This window comes from Manacus candei, unplaced genomic scaffold, assembly GCF_025592945.1.
Source record: "Manacus candei isolate 608988 ecotype Guabito, Panama unplaced genomic scaffold, ASM2559294v1 h1tg000023l, whole genome shotgun sequence".
NCBI lineage: Eukaryota > Metazoa > Chordata > Aves > Passeriformes > Pipridae > Manacus > Manacus candei.
The window spans coordinates 10,573,796-10,593,068 of record NW_026138071.1 but is presented as its reverse complement, the minus strand read 5'-3'; the positions used below and the strand labels follow the sequence as shown (position 1 = coordinate 10,593,068).

Below are 19,273 nucleotides of genomic sequence, written 5' to 3'. Positions count from 1 at the left end.
ACACAATGCATTTTAGAAGAAATTGCTTATTTACTTTGTTTCTTCTACAGTTTTGAAATAAAAAACTCTTTTGTTTGATCGTCATGTTTCTGCCAGAATATCAATGTAAAATGTTGTTACTTATTTTGATTAAATTTTTCCTATATTTTTTAGGTATACGTTCACTGGAATTTACACATTTGAGTCACTAATAAAAATCATTGCAAGGGGCTTTTGCTTAGAAGATTTTACTTTTCTTCGAGATCCATGGAACTGGCTTGATTTCACTGTCATTACCTTTGCGTAAGTTTTTGTTTTTTGCTTTTTCTTTGGAAGTGAAGGGCAAAAAGGGCATGAAATTAGTATCAATACATATCAATTTGTTAAATGGAAAATCTTGTATGAATTTACTGTTGTCTAAACCAATTTTTACATTCTAAAATGCATATTTTGATGTAAACATAAATACTGCAGAAGCCATTAGTACAGCTAGTATTAGAGAGGCTAATTTCATGTCCTGCATTTTTTTTTTTTCCGGAGCAGAAAAGGAGCTTCGCTTTGACTTCATTCTCCAAACTTACCAATCTAGTCTAGATAAATTTTAGGCTTTCAAAGTAAAATCAGTACAGTTCACTTCAGAGACGTTTAATTTAACTGAAGGCTCTGAAAGTGTATTAATGCAAGGCAAACTGCAGTGAAAGGTAAACCTCTGACTGTTGCTATTTAAGTTTTTTGCTAAAAACGCCAAAGCGGTCTTGATGAAAGACCCAAGTAAGTAGCATAAACTTTGCCTAAATTCTGAATAACTGTGATTTAATCCTACAGGTATGTAACAGAATTTGTAAACCTAGGCAATCTTTCAGCTCTTCGAACTTTCAGAGTATTGAGAGCTTTGAAAACTATTTCTGTAATTCCAGGTAAGAAGTAACTGGTGTAAGGTGTTAGGCCCCTTGTACCTCCCAACTGTTCCTTTTTATCCTGTCATTGTGTTTGTGTGTGAACTCCCCTATTACAGATATGTGACAGAGTTTGTGGACCTGGGCAATGTCTCAGCGTTGAGAACATTCAGAGTTCTCCGAGCTTTGAAAACAATATCAGTCATTCCAGGTGAGAGAGAGGTTAAACACTGAGGCTGATTTTAATTCATTGAAATGAAATTCATATTTTTTTAAACATCTTATTTCTTTCCACCAAAAAAAGAAGGAATCAGGCGATATCAGAATTCACTGAAATCTCTGATTCTTTGCTTTTTAACATGAGCACTTTCCTTTTGAAATCAGCCTTTGAGTTTAACAGATTCTTGCATGAGACATTGCAGTACACAGTGTGTGTGGTTTGCATCGTATGACGTCAAGCTTTCTTCTCCACATTCAACGAATATCAGTATCCCTGAAGTTTTCTTACCCATGTGTATCCTACCTACATGATGTTATGTGGTATCTGTTGTGAATATTTGTGTGTAAAAAATTGAACTGTCTGAAATGTTGACTTAGTAAGAAGATGAAGGAATAAGATAATAAAGAATAGCATGGGCATTGCATGGGGGATTTATTATCTTAAAATCTACAATTTTCCAAACCATTTCCAGTTTTATAGCATTATATTTTAATCTCATTTATTGTTGAACAGGCTTTTTACTACTGTCTTCTAAATCTAGTATGTTATAAAACTGATAGTAGCAAAGGTTTGGAGCAAGAGGTATTGACAAATGAAAAGTAAGAAGACTTTTATGTGAGATTCATGTACAGCATGAAAAAAGAATAGTTGCTTGTTTTATCATTAAAACAAGTGTTTTGAAATATATGCAACTCATTCCATTCACAGTTTCAAATGAACATAAATGTCAGCTATTTATTCATTTTCACAAATGAAAAAGCTCTTCACAAAAATGTTATTTCACAGACATTACAATCATTTATTTGGGCTTATGCATGAAATCTGTGACTTTAGTGGGGAATACTGTCATTTTTATGCTTTGAAAAACTTTCCAACATCAGAATAAAAATTCCTTTCCATTTGCAGGCTTGAAGACTATTGTGGGAGCCCTAATTCAGTCTGTGAAGAAGCTCTCGGATGTGATGATCCTGACTGTGTTTTGTCTGAGTGTATTTGCACTGATAGGGCTACAGTTGTTCATGGGCAACTTGAGAAATAAATGCCTGCAGTGGCCTCCAGAAAACTTTACTTTGGAAACAAATATAACTTCCCAGCTTAACAGCACCATAGGTGAAAATGGTACACTGGTTAATTCAACAGTGGCTCCATTTGACTGGAAGGGGTACATTGAAGATGAAAGTAAGTATTGTCTGCAGAATTGTCACTGTTTGTGGCTGACCCAGTTCTTAGAAGTAAGGAGAGGAGGGGATAATACACTTAGTTAAGACAGAGCAGGAGAAGTGTTCTCTCTCTCTCTCATAGATCTGCTCCAAAGGCCTGCGTGGAAGAGGAAACACGGAACATGGTCTCACTACTTGATATAGCTCTTTTTCTCAGCTCCATCTGCCAAATTCACATCTTACCTGAGACAGAAAGGAGTTCAAAGGAGTCTTAAAATTACTTAATAGTCTTAAACATTTTCCTTTCCGATTCTCCAAAGCAAGATCAGCAGTAGCATGCTGTGTCATTTCTGACAGATATCAGAGACTTCTGACATAAAGTGAGAAGTCCAGTGATGAAGTCCTCAGTATTTTCATAATCCATCCATTCTTGTCCTTCACTGTCATTATTATTAGAAAGGGAATTTTTTGAAGTCTAACAGTTTTTCCTGCTAAAATTTATGCTTAAAATTTATTGATAAGAACTTATTGTTCTTATCAACTGCAACAAAATCATCAAAACCAAATTATTCCCTCCTATTAATCACCATCTCTGAAGTATTTAGAGACTACTCTTATGTTTCCATGCTGTATTCTCTCCTCTTTCAGTCTTCTTTTATTTCAAACAACCCAGATCATGAACCATTTTCTCCTACAGTGTATTTTCTAGATGTTGATCTCTCATCTGGATTCTTTCTTGTTCATAAATATCCTTTTTAAAGTACAGTATCCACATCTAGGCATTTCTCCTCCACATAAGGAGTACTAAGCAGAGAAGAAGGATGATGTGGTAGCATAGTGGCTTATACTTCTATTTCATTTATCCTATATAGCTTGCTGTTGTTTGGAACTGTAGCATTGTTCAGCTTGTTGTCTACCTGCTCCCGAATCTTTTACAGATTTCTACCTCATTGAGTTTTCACTTTGTGTTTGCACAGTTCATTGTTCCTACCTGAACAGCACCTTATTTTTTCAGCCCACCTCTCCAACTGTCCTGGACCTTTTAAATTGTAATTGTTTCCTCAAACTCACCACCATCCTTATCAGATCAGTATAATTTGTAAATTTGTTAAGCATTCTTCAATAATCTAGATTAGTTAAAACCTTAAATAGCAGCAATCTTAGACAAATGCCTTTAGAAGTTGTTTTGATGCATCTTTCCACTTTGATAATTTCCCAAAGTATGATTTTCCAAACCGTTTTGCTGATACAGAGCAGATACAGAGAGTAGATAAAGAAATGCATTTCAGTAGTTAAATGTGAGAGGACAAACCTAAGCTCCCTATCCTACATATGAATGCTGCACAGTTCTGTTGAGACAGGTTTGCATGCATAGAGACTGTAGTGATGGCATACATAATCTCTAACAATGAAAGTTACTTTTGGTGTAAATTAAGAACTAAAGGGGGGAGAGGGATAGAAAAGGGAAGAGGAAAGGCAGAACTGACCACAGTGACCAGCTGCAAAAGAAGTGGTGGGATACCCTGTTAAGTCTTCTCCCTTGGGTATCCTTTTTAGTGCAGCAGTGATCACTCTACAATACTTTTCCCATAGCAACTGTAAGGTTTTCATTAGCATCTCCTCAAATTCCCTACAGCTCTCTCCTTCTTACTGTGCTATTAACACTAATTGGAATGCACTTTGATCAGAGTGGGTGCTGCATGTCTGCTTGGTTTTTAAGCTCGTACATGCATGTTATTAGGTCACCTAATGGAAACCAAAAGCTGTAAGCAAGGAGTAGGAAAAAGGGGGAGAAAGAGGGGTGAACTTCAGACCAGGGACAGTTGCTTCCTGCTGCAGCAATAATGTGTTTGCAAGTGTGATGTCACAGGAATAATTACATGAAACACAGCATGAGAACATAGAAAAAATAGTGCCACAGAGGCTCTGGAAAACTATTCCACAGCAGCTTATGTGTAAGGCTGCAGAGCAACAGAGAGGCAGGATATAGAATGCAGCTGGAAAGCCCTTAATAATAGAGAGGCTGAGGCACCTAAGGCACTGTGGAGCAGCCAGGACTGACAAATTAAGGCTGAAACTCTGCAGCCAAAAAGCTAAATAATATCCTGTTCACATAAATAAATTATTGACTGGGAAGGCAGAATTACCCCTGTATTTAGCACTACTGCATTTGCTACTGGAATACTATATAAAGTTCAATTTAGATAGAATGTTGAAAAAAATGGAGGATGTTCAGAAAAGAGCAGAATGATTAAAGGGTTGGGAAATATTCTTTATACCAAGATAGACCAGGAGCTCAGCCTACTTAGCATATCAAAGAGAAGGTTTAAGGGGTGATTTGATCACAGTTGAAAAAAAAAACCTCATGGGGAACAGAAATTTCATTCTAGACATATCTTTGATCTAGCAGGCAAAGATATAACAGGTTCAATAGCTACAAGTCAAAGCCAGACAAATTTTGAAGAGAAATAAGACAGCTTCTAACTGTGATCACACAGCTGAGCAATGACTATGATGGATTTCCAGCTGAATTTCTTAAATCAGATTTTTTGTGAAACTTAATTTACTTGAACATGTGAATTCATGGAGATCCCATGCCATGGGGTATAATGAAGTCTAAGCAAAGTGACCTAGCGAAGACCTAGACTTCAAGCCCTAACTTTATTTCCTCACTTTTTAATGCAGAATATATAAACTCAGATTCTGATTTCATTTGATTTAAAAAAGACCTGAAGCTCCCTGAAAACAAAGCTGAATTGAATTAGTTACAGACGGTACTTTATTGAATGGCTACATGGGCCTTCGGTAGATTCACACAGGATTTCATATGTATTATGAAATTTATAATTAAATTATGAGTCTTATTATGAAGTTATTAAGCTTGTCCTTGCTTACCAGCAATTTCAAAGAGAAAAATTATCTTCTTATGGCTTCCTGCTCTCTTTTTGCAGTTGGGCAGACAGGATACAGAAACCAGCTGCATCACAGGGCAGCAGGCGGCTTACCTGCAGCTCGGAGCAGTGCAATGGCACTGTATTTTGTAGGAATTAGAGGAGTGTTTATGCTATTAGTTGTGTGTACTGTGTTAAGAAGGCAGGTAAACCCTAATTTTGCCACTGAGCTCATTTTTGAAGATGCCATTTAGAGGGTCTTTATGTAAACGTTCCTGTCAATAATGAGTCAAGCACTCTTTTTTTTTTCCCTTTTTTTCTTTTTCCAAGATAGGAAATCTGAAAAACTTAGTTCTGGATAAGCTGAAGTTTATCTTGGCAAACTTTCCATAAACATTTTTTTTCTGGGAAGAAGAAATCTCACAATCTGTTTTGTGAAATAACAATTATTCTGTCATTTCCCTATGCTTACCCAAACAACTATAAATCCTCTTGAAGTAAAGTGCTCACCTACAAGGGATTTTTTCCCATTTCCCAATCAATTTAAAGGGAGCCAAACATATACCTTTTATATAGTGAGAGATTTTTCACATTACTTTGTTAAAACACAATTCAAAATTTTGCACCTAGTTTGGGATACATGCTAGTGCTGCTCAGCTTGTGTGTTATAAGAACTTTCCTATCATGATAATATTGTAAACACTTGTCCTGGTTGTATCAGTGTACTCAGAGAAAGCCTGTATGTTTCCTGTGGAGCTGGCAAATACAGCATGCTCACAGAGCACATCTTGTCTGTAGCACAGAACTTGAATGCAGACCCTGTTGTAGCAGTTCAGCTTGGCTGGTGCAGTACTGATCATGACTGACTGCTCCATGTAAACTATATCAAAGCAGGTTTGCATTCTTCCCATCAGCTGTTATGTTCCAGCATGTTTTAATCATGATTAGCTGACATAATGCAGAGTAAGATTTGCTTCCTAAGGGTCAGTTGTGGGCAGCTTACTGTTTACAGCTGTATTTCAGCACAGGGCAGCTTTGCAATGCACACCAACCCAGAGGGACAGCAGCTGCACACAGGGCTGTGCACTTCACACAGCACGGATTGTTCTCTGTAAGATGCATCTAATATCATCAGACACTGAAAATGAGTCCTTCACAGAGTATCAGAACAAGGTCTACATGCAGTTTAAAGCACAATTTTTCCAAATTGTGAATTTTTTTCACAAAATGGAGGGATGCAGCTGGCCCAGGTACTGTGTCCCTCCTGCAACAAATCAATGTGCTGAGCCAGCAGCTTGTGACACCTTCTCAGACTCAGAATTCATTAATGTCTATAGTAACCTGACTTGGGCAGCTCAGTCAGCACAGCCAGAGTCAAGCTTAATCTCAGCTGTGCTGGTAGCATTTCAAATGAGATCATTTTAAGGGAATCCGACAGGACAGTCCAATGGAAAAGAAATCCTTTGTGGGCTTTAAATCTTCTCAGGAAGCCAAAAAGGTACCAACTTAATTCTGAAGCTGCTGTGCTTCAGAAGTTTTGGAGCTGACAAGGTGCTCAAAGGAGCATCACCATGTCCCTGCCCTGTCCTTACAGACAGCCTGAGGCAATGTTTTCTGTCTCCACCAGGAATGGGATACTGGGCAATGTGGTCTGACCCTGTATAAATTTCATCCTTAAGCCTGTGACCAAGTGGGACATCGTTACTACAGGAGGAAGCCCCTCCTGTGATAATTCTTCCAAAAATCAAGAGTTTAGCAACTGTAGGCATGTGCTTTGAGGGGAAAAACACTTCTCAAGCATGATTTAGTTCAGTGATCAGATGGAAGGGAGAATCTACATTCAGAAGCATTTGACAGAATTTTTAGGACATTTTGGCATTTTAACGGTAAGTGCTGTGAGTGATAGCACTTACTGAAATTCGTATCATTTACTCTAAAGTTGTGGTCCTGCTGAAAAAAATAATGCTGCTTGTTTAAAATTGCATCTGAAATCACCTTAACACTTTTAGGGTGTTAATTAAAATTCAAAGAATTTTAAGATGAATTTTATATTTGGAATTCTAATTTTTTGAACATTCTTTTCTAAACAGGTCATTTTTATTTTCTGGAAGGCCAAAACGATGCTCTGCTTTGTGGAAATAGTTCTGATGCTGGGTAAGACCAAATTTCATCATCTTATTGCACTGGGTACAAATTAGATTCACGTTCTGTAGCTGTGCAGTGAAAGGGGGGCTATATTTTGAGTGACCACTTCCTTTCACATAAGAAATACTAGGATTTTATACTGTGTGTAGCACAGTGGATTGGTTAGATGAACTTGGAGTGAATGAATGAATATTTTTGTATTAGTGTAGCTCCTACCTGGTTGAAAAGTAACAGGAACAGCAGTGGGAAAATGCATGTTATTTTTCAGTTCCGGTTGCATATATGAATGCATCAACATCCAGATGATAATATTAAAATTACTAAATAGGTAATATCCAGTTTGTCTTTGTAGGCAGTGCCCAGAAGGATATACATGCGTGAAAGCTGGTAGAAACCCCAATTATGGGTACACAAGTTTTGACACCTTCAGCTGGGCTTTCTTGTCACTATTTCGCTTGATGACTCAAGACTTCTGGGAAAACCTTTATCAATTGGTGAGAAACTTTTAATTAAAAATAGACTAAATATGTTTGTATCAATAATGCAAGAGAGCTAGAGTAAATTTTCTTATCTTAATTTTAACAATATGAAAAACAGTACTTCTGTTAACCTATTCTTGCTTATAAATGTATTATTATTTCCAGACACTGCGTGCTGCTGGGAAGACATACATGATATTTTTTGTTCTGGTGATTTTTCTGGGCTCTTTCTATCTGATCAACTTGATCCTGGCTGTGGTTGCCATGGCCTATGAAGAACAGAATCAAGCAACCTTGGAAGAAGCAGAGCAGAAAGAGGCAGAATTTCAGCAGATGCTGGAGCAACTAAAGAAACAACAAGAAGCAGCTCAGGTATAATTTATGGTGTAGTAATGCAGAAGTGAATGTTTACTAGAGATATTCACCATCTGCTTTCTGAATGTGGAGATGTAAAACATACTATTGTTCTTTCAGCCACAGAGCTAGCTCACACGTTTTCTATTCTGCCCTGAAGACATTGTATTGTGAATGATTCAACCATCAAGAAGGAATATTCAAGACTAGATATACATTATCCACTATGTTTTTCTAGTCCGGTGTCATTAATACAGTTTATTAGACTTCTGCATTTAAAATCTACCCATGAAGAGTGGAAGAAGGTTATGACCAACACATATCTTGAGTCAATTGAGTAATAATAATTAGAAAAAAAAAAAACTAGGAAGAGTATATCCTGTAGAAAGTGTTATGATCCAGGACATTTGGATTATAAATTATGTACAAGTAAATTTAAAAAAAACCCCTATGTTATGGTTTGCTCGGTGACATAAATTCTTTCTGCATCATGGCAGACAGCAGCAGTGGCAGCAGCAGCAGTAACAGCATCTGCAGAGTCCAGGGAGCCTAGTGCTGGAGGAGAAGCAGGAGGGCTCTCGGAAAGTTCCTCAGACGCATCAAAATTGAGCTCAAAGAGTGCAAAGGAGAGGAGAAACAGAAGGAAAAAAAGAAAACAGAAAGAACAATCTGGAGGAGAGGAAAAAGATGAGGATGAATTTCACAAGTCAGAGTCAGAAGACAGCATCAGAAGGAAAGGTTTCCGATTGTCTATTGAAGGCAATAGACTGACATATGAAAAGAAGTATTCTTCTCCACATCAGGTATTGCATACAATTATTTTTAGTAAAACCATACATTTAAAGCATCATTAACTGTTGCAAAACTACTTTAGTCTTCCTGGTACTGCTGCCTAAACAAAGGAAGCACTGAGATTTTTACTAAGCTTTATTAGTATTGCTAGTTCTTGAGAGCAAGTGCTCTAGCTGCCTGGTAAAAAAACCCCAGAATTAAATGTAATCTATTATCCCTATTCTTCTAGTAGGATTATTTAAAAATCATATTAAAATATTCTCTGATTGATTCTATGGGGGTTTTTTTAGCATGATTATATATTACCTAGACTTACTAAAATGCCACAGTATATTTCCATTATGATAGAATTATATTTTCCTCCTGCTTCAATGGTGTTTGAACCAGTATTTGTTCACTATGGACAAGATGCTGCATACATGAAAGAATGTGAATGTATAGATTTCCCTTTTATCTTGGTGGGCATTATGTAACTAATCTGTTCAGCAGCTCTAGCTGAGAAAGGAGTGCTCAACACTGGTTTTGTCCAAAGAACCCATGAACAGTGATATTTCTGTCTGCAAAATATATATATAATGAAATAAATAAAAAAAATTCACAGCAGCATTTAATTTCTGGGTAAAATGGTTACTCTCATTTAAGAAAAAAAGAAAACCTATGCTAACCTAACAACAACAATAAGTTTGAGGATTTCAGATTATAATCACATATTTTGTTTGCCTACAGTCTTTGTTGAGCATTCGCGGCTCCCTGTTCTCCCCAAGGCGCAACAGCAGAACAAGTCTTTTCAGCTTCAGAGGTCGAGCAAAGGATGTAGGATCAGAAAATGACTTTGCTGATGATGAGCACAGCACTTTTGAAGACAACGACAGCAGAAGAGACTCCCTCTTTGTGCCGCGCAGACACGGTGAACGGCGCAACAGTAACATTAGTCAGGCCAGTAGGTCATCCAGGATGCTGGCAGTGTTTCCAGTGAATGGGAAGATGCACAGCACTGTGGATTGCAATGGGGTGGTTTCCCTGGTTGGTGGACCATCTGTTCCTACATCGCCCGTTGGACAGCTTCTGCCAGAGGTGATAATAGATAAGCCAGCTACTGATGACAATGTAAGAAAGTTTTAAATAGCTCAGGCATGGTGGCCTTTTCTTACTGCACCAGCCAGTGTTCTCTACAGAATGGAACCCTTGGCAATGCTCCCTGGTTGGTCAAGCTGTGAATGCTCCTGCATCTTGTAAAATCTTTAGTAGATTAAACAGCTTAGATAGGTTTGCAACCCAAGCATCTACTCACAAAGATTCTCATAACTAACAAATGCAATTCGCAGTTTCCAAGTAATAAAATATTAACTTACACATTCATAAAAATGCTATGCTTGACTGTATTAGTCTGCCACACTTTCCTTTAGCTAATCTAAAGGTCCATCTAGCAATCATAGTTGGCATACAATTGAAATTATTATAGAAATGTTATATAACTGCAGTCAATATGATACTGCTATTACCATTATCAAAATTAGCATTATGAGTTAATTTTGATAACATTCTTCCTTATCAGCCTGGTTAAAAATGTAAGGAAGTTGTCAATTCTTTATTATCATTTATTTCTCATACCTGTATATTTTCCATCCGTATCTGGTGGAGTTCTGTACTATAGATAACAAATAGTTCCTTGGAAGATCACAGTTCAATACACACTTCCAAAAATACAATTGTCTGTGCGAATGTATGTGCAGCACATATTGCTGCCATTCTCTTACTGTATACAAGGTAAGAGAAGAAGTCTAAAAAAAATTTCTTGCTTAGTTCAAATTTGTCCACTCACATTGCTAAAAAATAGTAGCATGAGGAAGCATGAGGAAGTCAGACTTTTCTTACTTACTACAGTTTGCTTAGGGGAAAAGATTGTTATGTTACAAACCCCTGAATATTCTGTCAGCAGGAGCAAGGAAAAAATACTACAGTTTGCAAAATTTTTTGCAATATTTTGAACTCAATGCTTTTCCATTTCTTTTAATGGTTTTTCATATTTTGAAGGAAAGAAATGCAAAAGTGAATAAACTCTCTCTCAATCCTGAACAGTAGATAACTATGGCCTAATGCCTTTTTAAAATTACTTAAAAGATACTAAAAAGTAATAAAAGTCCGACATAATAAAAAATGAAGTGCACGAAGCACGTACCCAAACTAAGATCTTAATAACAGGGTTATATAGTATTTGCTTAACTTATTGTTTCTTCAAGATGGTCTCACCTACTGTTGTTCTCTGTACAGGGCACCACGACAGAAACAGAAATGAGGAAGAGAATATCAGGTTCTTTTCATGTTTCTATGGACTTCCTGGAAGATCCAGCTTTAAGGGAGCGAGCCATGAGTATTGCTAGCATCCTCACAAACACTGTGGAAGGTGTGTGCTATGCATAGCTTAATATTTAACATTGGTTTTCCCATGGATTTCTGAAAATTTGAGTTGAAACCTAAAAACTGATTTAAAATAGCTTAAGTAACAGATATCATCCCAGAAACTGGGCCATATTTATTAGCAAACTCAAAGGTCTTTATTTATTAAGGTTATTACATTAGTAAGCATTAAAGTTATTACATACGTAAGCATTTATATCTCATAATTTTGCCACCATCTAACTCATGTAGATGTTCATAACTGAGTGGATACTTATGCATAGGAATTAAAATATATTATTGGACAAAAAAAGGCAATTGAACATTTTTCAAACATATGCAACTATTGTTAAAATATATATGTATTTTAGCAGCTACATTTATTCAGTTACTCTTTAAAGAAGTGCTATTCTAGGGGATAAAAATGTTTTTTTCTTGAACTAGGAATGAAAATTTTTACCTAAATTTTACAAATTTCAAAATAAAAATATTTACATACCATAACAGTAGATGGAAGAAACAGGCTTAGAGTAATCAAGGAAAAATTAAATACATAATACAAATCAATGCATAAATTGATGCTGATTGGCACAGTGATAAGCTTTGAACATAGTAAATATATTTGATAGCAATTTTTAAATACTTTCTTGAAAAACCCTGTAGGAAGGAGGCTTATGGGAAGTTAATCAGCACCAGTACAGGTTGACAACTTGACTGGTACAATTCATATAGGGTTGAGAGTGTTAGAGCAATCACAATTTAAAAATTACCTTTTTAAACTTTCTTTTGCCACAGAACTTGAAGAATCAAGACAGAAATGCCCACCATGTTGGTATAAATTTGCAAATATTTTCTTGATCTGGGACTGCAGTCCGCACTGGCTAAAAGTAAAACATATTGTCAACTTAGTGGTAATGGACCCATTTGTTGACCTGGCTATTACAATTTGCATTGTTTTAAATACACTCTTTATGGCCATGGAACATTATCCAATGACCGACGAATTCAATAATGTACTTTCAGTTGGAAATCTGGTAAGTCTGTTGGGTTTTTATGTCATAATTTGTAAGGAAATATATCTGAAAAAAACCTGAAAGAAGAAGTTTTAACAACTGGGGGGGGTTAACTCTTTAAAATAGAATTATTGTGTATTTATTCATCTCCAGATATGAGTATCAGAACATTTTTTTAAATTTCACCACCAACCCTGATTCATGTAGCTTAGGATACTGTAAAATCAATATATTGCAGTGTTCTGCAAAATCAAATAAAAAATTTAAAAATTGGCTCCAATGCTGCATTAAGTGAAGTCCATTTTAAAGAGAAGTTGATTTGTGTAACTACTAAACCAGGAAATGCATTGGTTCAATGAAAAAGGCACTATCTAAATAAATGTAGTGTAAATTTCCCAATCAATACAATACAAATCTTTAAATTATGAATGTGTTTTTAATTGCTGTTTCCTGAGCAAAAGTTTACAATAGCTAAAATGTCAATTTAAAAGCATTTGTAGAATTTTCTTCTGTAAACAACTTTTTACGTGAATAAGGGATTGTTTTCTTTATAGACTTCATGTGAAAAATATCCCGCAGTACTTTTTCCTCTTATATTTTTTTATTGTTTTTATCCTCAGATAATTAGTAAGATATTTTTCCTCATGTTGTCATCTATATTTTCTCCCTTCTGCTTCAAAAAGATAAATTATTAAAGATTTTAGGAGTTAACTTCTTGTAGCTCTCATGCTTTTGAACTGACAGGTTTGATCACATAAAAGTATCTGCAGCTGCAGTCCTACTTTATTTCTTATTTTAAGAATTGATTTCTTATAGTGGGATTTTTAATAATCCTTGTTTTGTAATAGGGAAAAAATAGATCATGTAAAGAACTACAGGACTTAGGAGGGAGAATTAATAGATAATTGTATAGCTGATTTTCATATACTTAAAGAAAATTCCATATAAATCTTAGTTTACATCTGACTACGAAGGGCATGTGAGAGAACCTGGCTATAAGCACCATGCTCTTCCAGTTTTGGGCTCCCTGACATAAACCCCTCCTGCAATACAGAGGCTCTCGAGGGTTGCATGAAACTCCTTGAGAACCTTCCTGTCCTGATTAAGAACCTTAGTCAGCATTTCAAACTGTATTTATCATTCCTATGTCTTCCTCAGGGATTCCAGTCCTGTAGCTTAAAAATTTGTGACCTTTCCCTCTCTAGTGTCTGTATATAGAATGTATTTAAAGACTGTAACAAAATCTATCTTGAGTACTGGTGTTCCTAGGCAGAGCAAGTCAGACTCTTCTTTCCCATCTCCTGATTATCCCAGTTAGGTTATTCTCTTTAGCTGTCCCATTTTCTGTTCAGCTTGCTAGAAAACAGGTTATTGAAACCAAAAAAAGAAAGCATTTCAGAGCAGGGCTTGAGCAGACTTTAACTGTGGCTTTAGTACATTCCTCTCCTACAGGAAACTCTCCCGAGACTTCTCTCAAAGCTACTCAGGGTCATTACCTTGGTGGCTCTTAAATACGATTCCTACTTCATTCAGCATAGGATCCCATGATGAGAAGCCATTACCAGCAATACCCTATTTAAAATGCATTCTTAAATGCTCTTTCATTCCTGACATCAAAGCAATTGAGCCAACAAGCTTCACTGAACTTACTGGCAACAGCCAGGTAGAAGTTACTCAGCTTCAGCAGATTGTTGTATCTCAGTATATTATAATGTATCTCAGTGTCTCTATCAACTGAGATAGATTACAATGTACCATTTATTCATCTGGTATAAACAATCATAGCTGTGTTGAACTGAATGGCAGATTATACCAGCAAAGCTGCCCCTCTGGAGTCTCAGATTTGACCTCATTTGTAATTCGTATACCAAGAAAGATGTTATACTGTGTAATTTCTTGGAAAGCATTCTGGTTTAAATTCTGAAAATCAAATTTGGGGTATTGTTTGTACAGTACATGAGAAAGTCTATATCCTGATAGAGTTGAAATTGGATTATAAATGCTGTAAAAAAGAAGTTTATGTAATTTGAATAGTATAAAATTTAATTAATTGAAAAATGACTTGGTTTGTATGGTACTTGCTACGGGAAGGTGGGCATAATAAATCAGTAAACATAACTATTTTTAAGTATCAGTTCTGTATAAGACATTGCAGATATGTATCTTGAATGAAAAACCTAGACAACAACTAAATCTGTAGTAGTATATTTCACAATGAAATAACAAACTGCACTTTGAACACAGGTCTTCACTGGAATCTTCACAGCAGAAATGTTTCTCAAGATAATTGCAATGGATCCTTACTATTATTTCCAGGAAGGCTGGAATATTTTTGATGGTTTTATTGTAACCCTTAGCTTGGTCGAGCTTGGTCTTGCAGATGTGGAAGGACTATCAGTTCTTCGATCATTCAGGCTGGTAAATATGCATCAATTGCACTGATTTTTCAATGGGGCTTCATTAAAATGATTTGATTTTTGCCTTGAAAGTTTTCTTGATGTTTCCCATGATACTGATCCTGATGTCACTTTCATTAGTGCAAATCCTTCTTAATTGTGGTATCTTACTGTCTTCAGTGGGAATTTATAGAGATCCAAACAGACAGCAGTGGGTGCCCTGGGCCTATTTCCAATGTATCTATTGTACATACACAATTTAAACATCCTGCTATGCAGAAATAAATTAACTCTCTAGATATATTGTGCTCTGATTGGCATTACAGGAATAGATATGCTCTACAAATACCAGTTGAAAAATGGCCCAGATGATTTTAACAGATGTATCCTAGATTTTAAGTTTCATTTAGTATGACAAGTAGCATCTTTGGACTTCGACAAAAACTATGCTTTGAGGGTATCAAACCCCAGCTTTACAAATTTTTCTCAAGGGAACCTTCCATCTACATGCTTTTAGACAAGATGATTCCATCTGAACAGTCATACTCAGGGCATATTTTGCAGTAATATCCTTCCACAAATTAATTTTAAAATACCTTTGTGTCTTTCTGATTGTCCTAACAATATTTTTCTTTTCTTCCAGTTACGAGTTTTCAAATTGGCAAAATCTTGGCCAACTCTAAATATGTTGATAAAAATTATCGGTAATTCTGTGGGAGCTCTGGGCAATCTGACCCTGGTGCTGGCCATCATTGTGTTCATTTTCGCTGTGGTTGGGATGCAACTGTTTGGGAAAAACTACAAGGAATGTGTCTGCAAAATTGCAAGTGACTGTGTCCTTCCACGCTGGCACATGCAAGATTTTTTCCACTCTTTCCTGATTGTATTCCGAGTGCTGTGTGGAGAATGGATAGAAACGATGTGGGACTGCATGGAGGTTGCTGGCCAAGCCATGTGCCTTACTGTCTTCATGATGGTCATGGTGATTGGAAACCTGGTGGTATGTAATCAAAGCATCAGCAAAAAATTATTTGGCAATAGAGAGGTCTCAGTCCTGAAGTAAACTAGGTGCTCTGGCGCTGCTTCAAAGAAGCACTTAAGCAGGTGGTTTCAAGCAATGCCTAAAGTCAAGCTTAAGAGCTTTTTTGGATAGAGAACAAAGTATTCTGCAATATCAAAATCCTGAGAATGTTAGAGTGAGCACTCAAAAATGTGACTAATTTGTCTTTTGGCTCTTTGTAAATATTTTGTGCCACAAATAATTTTAGATTTGCCACTCTTTATAGCCTGTTCGTTGTGGATTTTTTTATTATTTATCCCATATGATTAGTCACCTAAATATCTAATTTCTACTGTGTGATGGAATAGATTAAACTTTTTAATGATGTTGAATAGCAAATCTGATCTCTTCATTTTTAGATTATAAGACTTGGCACCAAAATATTTATTTACTGTGGGGATTTAAAGACACATTTATAGATATTAGTCAGTTGTAGGAATATTTTTTGAATGATGAGCAGGACCTAAGCTAAATTAAATAAGCTTGGATTTTTGTGGAGAAGAGAAAAAATTTTGAGGGTACTTTTTTGTTTATGGTGAATTATTGGGATCTCAGTCTTTGAAGTCACTAATATGACATTTTTTAATAAAATAAATGTTATTTGTTGGGATAAAGTCTAGAACATCTTTTTTTTTCTTTTCTTTTTTTTTTATCTTTCTACAGGTATTGAACCTATTTTTGGCCTTGCTCTTGAGTTCGTTTAGTGCGGACAACCTTGCTGTGACAGACGATGATAATGAAATGAATAATCTCCAAATTGCTGTAGCAAGAATGCAGAAAGGCATTGATTATGTGAAAAGAAAAGCACGTGAATTCATCCAAAAAGCTTTTGTTAAAAAACAAAAAGCTTTAGATGAAATCAAACCACTTGAAGATCTGAACAACAAAAATAGCTGTATTTCTAACCATACAACTGTGGAACTGAGCAAGGATCATGATTATATTAAAGATGTGAATGGAACCACCAGTGGTATAGGCACAGGCAGCAGTGTGGAAAAATACATAATTGATGAAAGTGATTACATGTCATTCATAAACAACCCAAGCCTCACTGTGACAGTGCCCATTGCTGTGGGTGAATCCGACTTTGAAAATCTGAACACAGAGGAGTTTAGTAGTGAATCAGATCTTGAAGAAAGCAAAGAGGTATTTAGATATTTTGTGCATTTCTCTCTAATCTTTTGAGGGTTTTTGTTTTGAGGGAGAAGGAAGGGGGTTGGTTTGTTTGTTGACAGTTGTTTCGTTTTTATAAGCTGATGTATTCAATTCTTGATAATTTGTTATTTTTACACTTCTTTGTAGATGGGTGTAAATGAATGTATAAATGAGGGTTTACTTCTAGATGAATGAAAGTGTGAGAAAAAAATATAACCTCTAAGAGAGGATAAGAGGCCAGGCAGTGGGAGACCAAACTAATCCATAAAAACTGTTTATGGTCCATATGATAGTTGCAATCACTAGTAGAAGGCAGTGCCTTAGCTACAATGTTATTCTACCAGAAACTTTGCCTCCTGTAACAAGGGTCCAATGAGGAGTGTCATACATCTCTCGACCACTTAAAAAATACCCCTCTATGGGATTTTATTTCTGAGCATATAGTTTATGTATGTCCTTTAGACACAGGAATTCTTTTAGGTTTTTAAATTGGCAGCTCTTCTAGACCTAGATTCCCAGAGAAAGAAGTCTTAACCATAAACTTTTCCATATACTTCAAATTTACTTGTTAAAACTGAAAAATATCAACAGATGAAAATATCTAATGTTTCTAAAGCAATGCCAAAGCAGGCTATAGATCTAAGCCTTTTTTGGAATTGTAAATTTAAAAAACGTATTGAGGCTAATTCCTGTTCCATTATGTGACTTTTTGTCTGTGGCTATTTTAACACAATAATTTAAATTGATTCAATAACAAAATTTGCAAAACTACAACCTCAGTGACGTACTTTGTTGATATTTTAGTCAAATTATAAAATTACCTTTCCAGACACTTGACAATATTAATTTTCTGACTTAAGGAACTTTAACCTTGAACTAGCTAGTTTACATTCTGGTAGCAATGCAGTTTCTTTATAGGATAACTCATCTTCCCTCCTTCCTCCCACTGTTGTATTACTAGCAGTACTTCAGATACCTAATTTTAGGGTAGCTGAATTCTTTGCCACTGCCCCTTTGGTGTGCATAAGCCATCTAATGCTCTCAACAAAAACCCAATGTTAAGCTAAGTGCAATCTTCAGATCCTCCCCCAAGAAAGGAGACCTGTACAAAACAGCCTCTTCCCCCAGCAAGCTATTTCAGAGACAGTGTTGTTCCCATTTTCAGTTAATATCTGAAGCATTAATAATTCTTTTCCTGTTAACTATAACCAAAACCTCTATCATTTGGCTTTGACTCAGTTGTAACTGTTGTTACAAGAGAGGTTCTAAAAATTTATTTGAGCACACTATGAACTTGCCCCAGCATAAAGAATTTCAAAATAAAACATTTAAACAAGGATTCTTTGGAGGAAAACATCTAAGTAGTTAATCATCTGCTCTCCCCACAACTACCTTAATGCTGGTCAGTCCAGTCTTCCAAACCATCATAGAGCAGGCAGTCAAACAGAGTGACACAAGCTGGTTTATGACTGACCAATGGAGAATTGATTCCTTTTAGAAATAGATTCAGTTTAGAAAAACTTTATGTTGATGGGCTGCTACATATAGGAACAGGGCTATCTTTTATCCCATTGAAAAAGTACTATGACACTTCTGACTTACTACTAACCCTGCTTTAGTAAGAGTTTAGTTGTTACTTACCTCTGAAGTATGGCCTTCTCTGCTTTTTTTCCCTCATTCCTCTGAGCTCCCATCTCATTTATGTAGTTATTTTTAGACCCTTACCTGATTATCTGTAGACATTACAGATTCCTGGATAATTACTTAAGCTTCATTATTTCTGTGTAGGTCAAGACATCATTACCACTTTTGGCTTGTTGTGCTCAGAAATCTTTGCAGGTTCAGCATCATCACCCATATTTTTCAGTTTAAAGCATAATTTTGTTTAAAATCTTATCTATCACTGATGCACATTCTATTCTGTACAATGCAGAAGGAAAAACAAAGACTGTACAAATTTCACAGATATTTATCAGCAATTTACTTATGTTGAATTCTAGAACATTCAAAAATATTGCCCAATTATTTCCTTATTCCAGAATCAAATAATATTTGCCTTAAAATTATTTACCACGTATTTGTGGTGCTTCTTTCCTTTACAGAAGTTAAATTCATCTAGTTCATCTGAAGGTAGCACAGTTGATATTGGACTTCCTGCAGAAGAACAACCAGAAGCTGAACCTGAAGAAGCCCAGGAGCCAGAAGCCTGCTTCACAGAAGGTATTTGGAACAAAAATACTAATAATACTTATTAATAGAATAATAGAAAATTTTTCTATTTCAATTAAGTATTAAGATTTATGGATCACATTACTCATTTGTTAATGTTTAAACTT

General features: G+C 35.9%; 1 protein-coding gene across 9 annotated transcripts in view; it reads left to right on the top strand.

Annotated features, from left to right (window-relative positions):
• Nucleotides 1-19,273, top strand: part of LOC127471015 (sodium channel protein type 1 subunit alpha) — a 165,377-nt gene that overhangs the window by 115,588 nt on the left and 30,516 nt on the right. For 4 of the 9 annotated variants that reach the window (XM_051787322.1, XM_051787326.1, XM_051787325.1 and 1 more), the window contains 14 exons: nucleotides 154-282; nucleotides 995-1,086; nucleotides 2,002-2,274; nucleotides 7,237-7,300; nucleotides 7,644-7,785; nucleotides 7,936-8,142; nucleotides 8,622-8,927; nucleotides 9,643-10,023; nucleotides 11,188-11,320; nucleotides 12,109-12,347; nucleotides 14,571-14,744; nucleotides 15,366-15,722; nucleotides 16,446-16,928; nucleotides 19,040-19,157. In XM_051787322.1, coding sequence (XP_051643282.1) covers nucleotides 154-282; nucleotides 995-1,086; nucleotides 2,002-2,274; nucleotides 7,237-7,300; nucleotides 7,644-7,785; nucleotides 7,936-8,142; nucleotides 8,622-8,927; nucleotides 9,643-10,023; nucleotides 11,188-11,320; nucleotides 12,109-12,347; nucleotides 14,571-14,744; nucleotides 15,366-15,722; nucleotides 16,446-16,928; nucleotides 19,040-19,157 — 3,098 coding nt within the window. Of the gene's footprint in view, nucleotides 1-153; nucleotides 283-804; nucleotides 897-994; nucleotides 1,087-2,001; nucleotides 2,275-7,236; nucleotides 7,301-7,643; nucleotides 7,786-7,935; nucleotides 8,143-8,621; nucleotides 8,928-9,642; nucleotides 10,024-11,187; nucleotides 11,321-12,108; nucleotides 12,348-14,570; nucleotides 14,745-15,365; nucleotides 15,723-16,445; nucleotides 16,929-19,039; nucleotides 19,158-19,273 lie in introns of all 9 variants that reach the window. The other 5 variants (XM_051787329.1, XM_051787330.1, XM_051787323.1 and 2 more) reach the window with 4 other exon arrangements.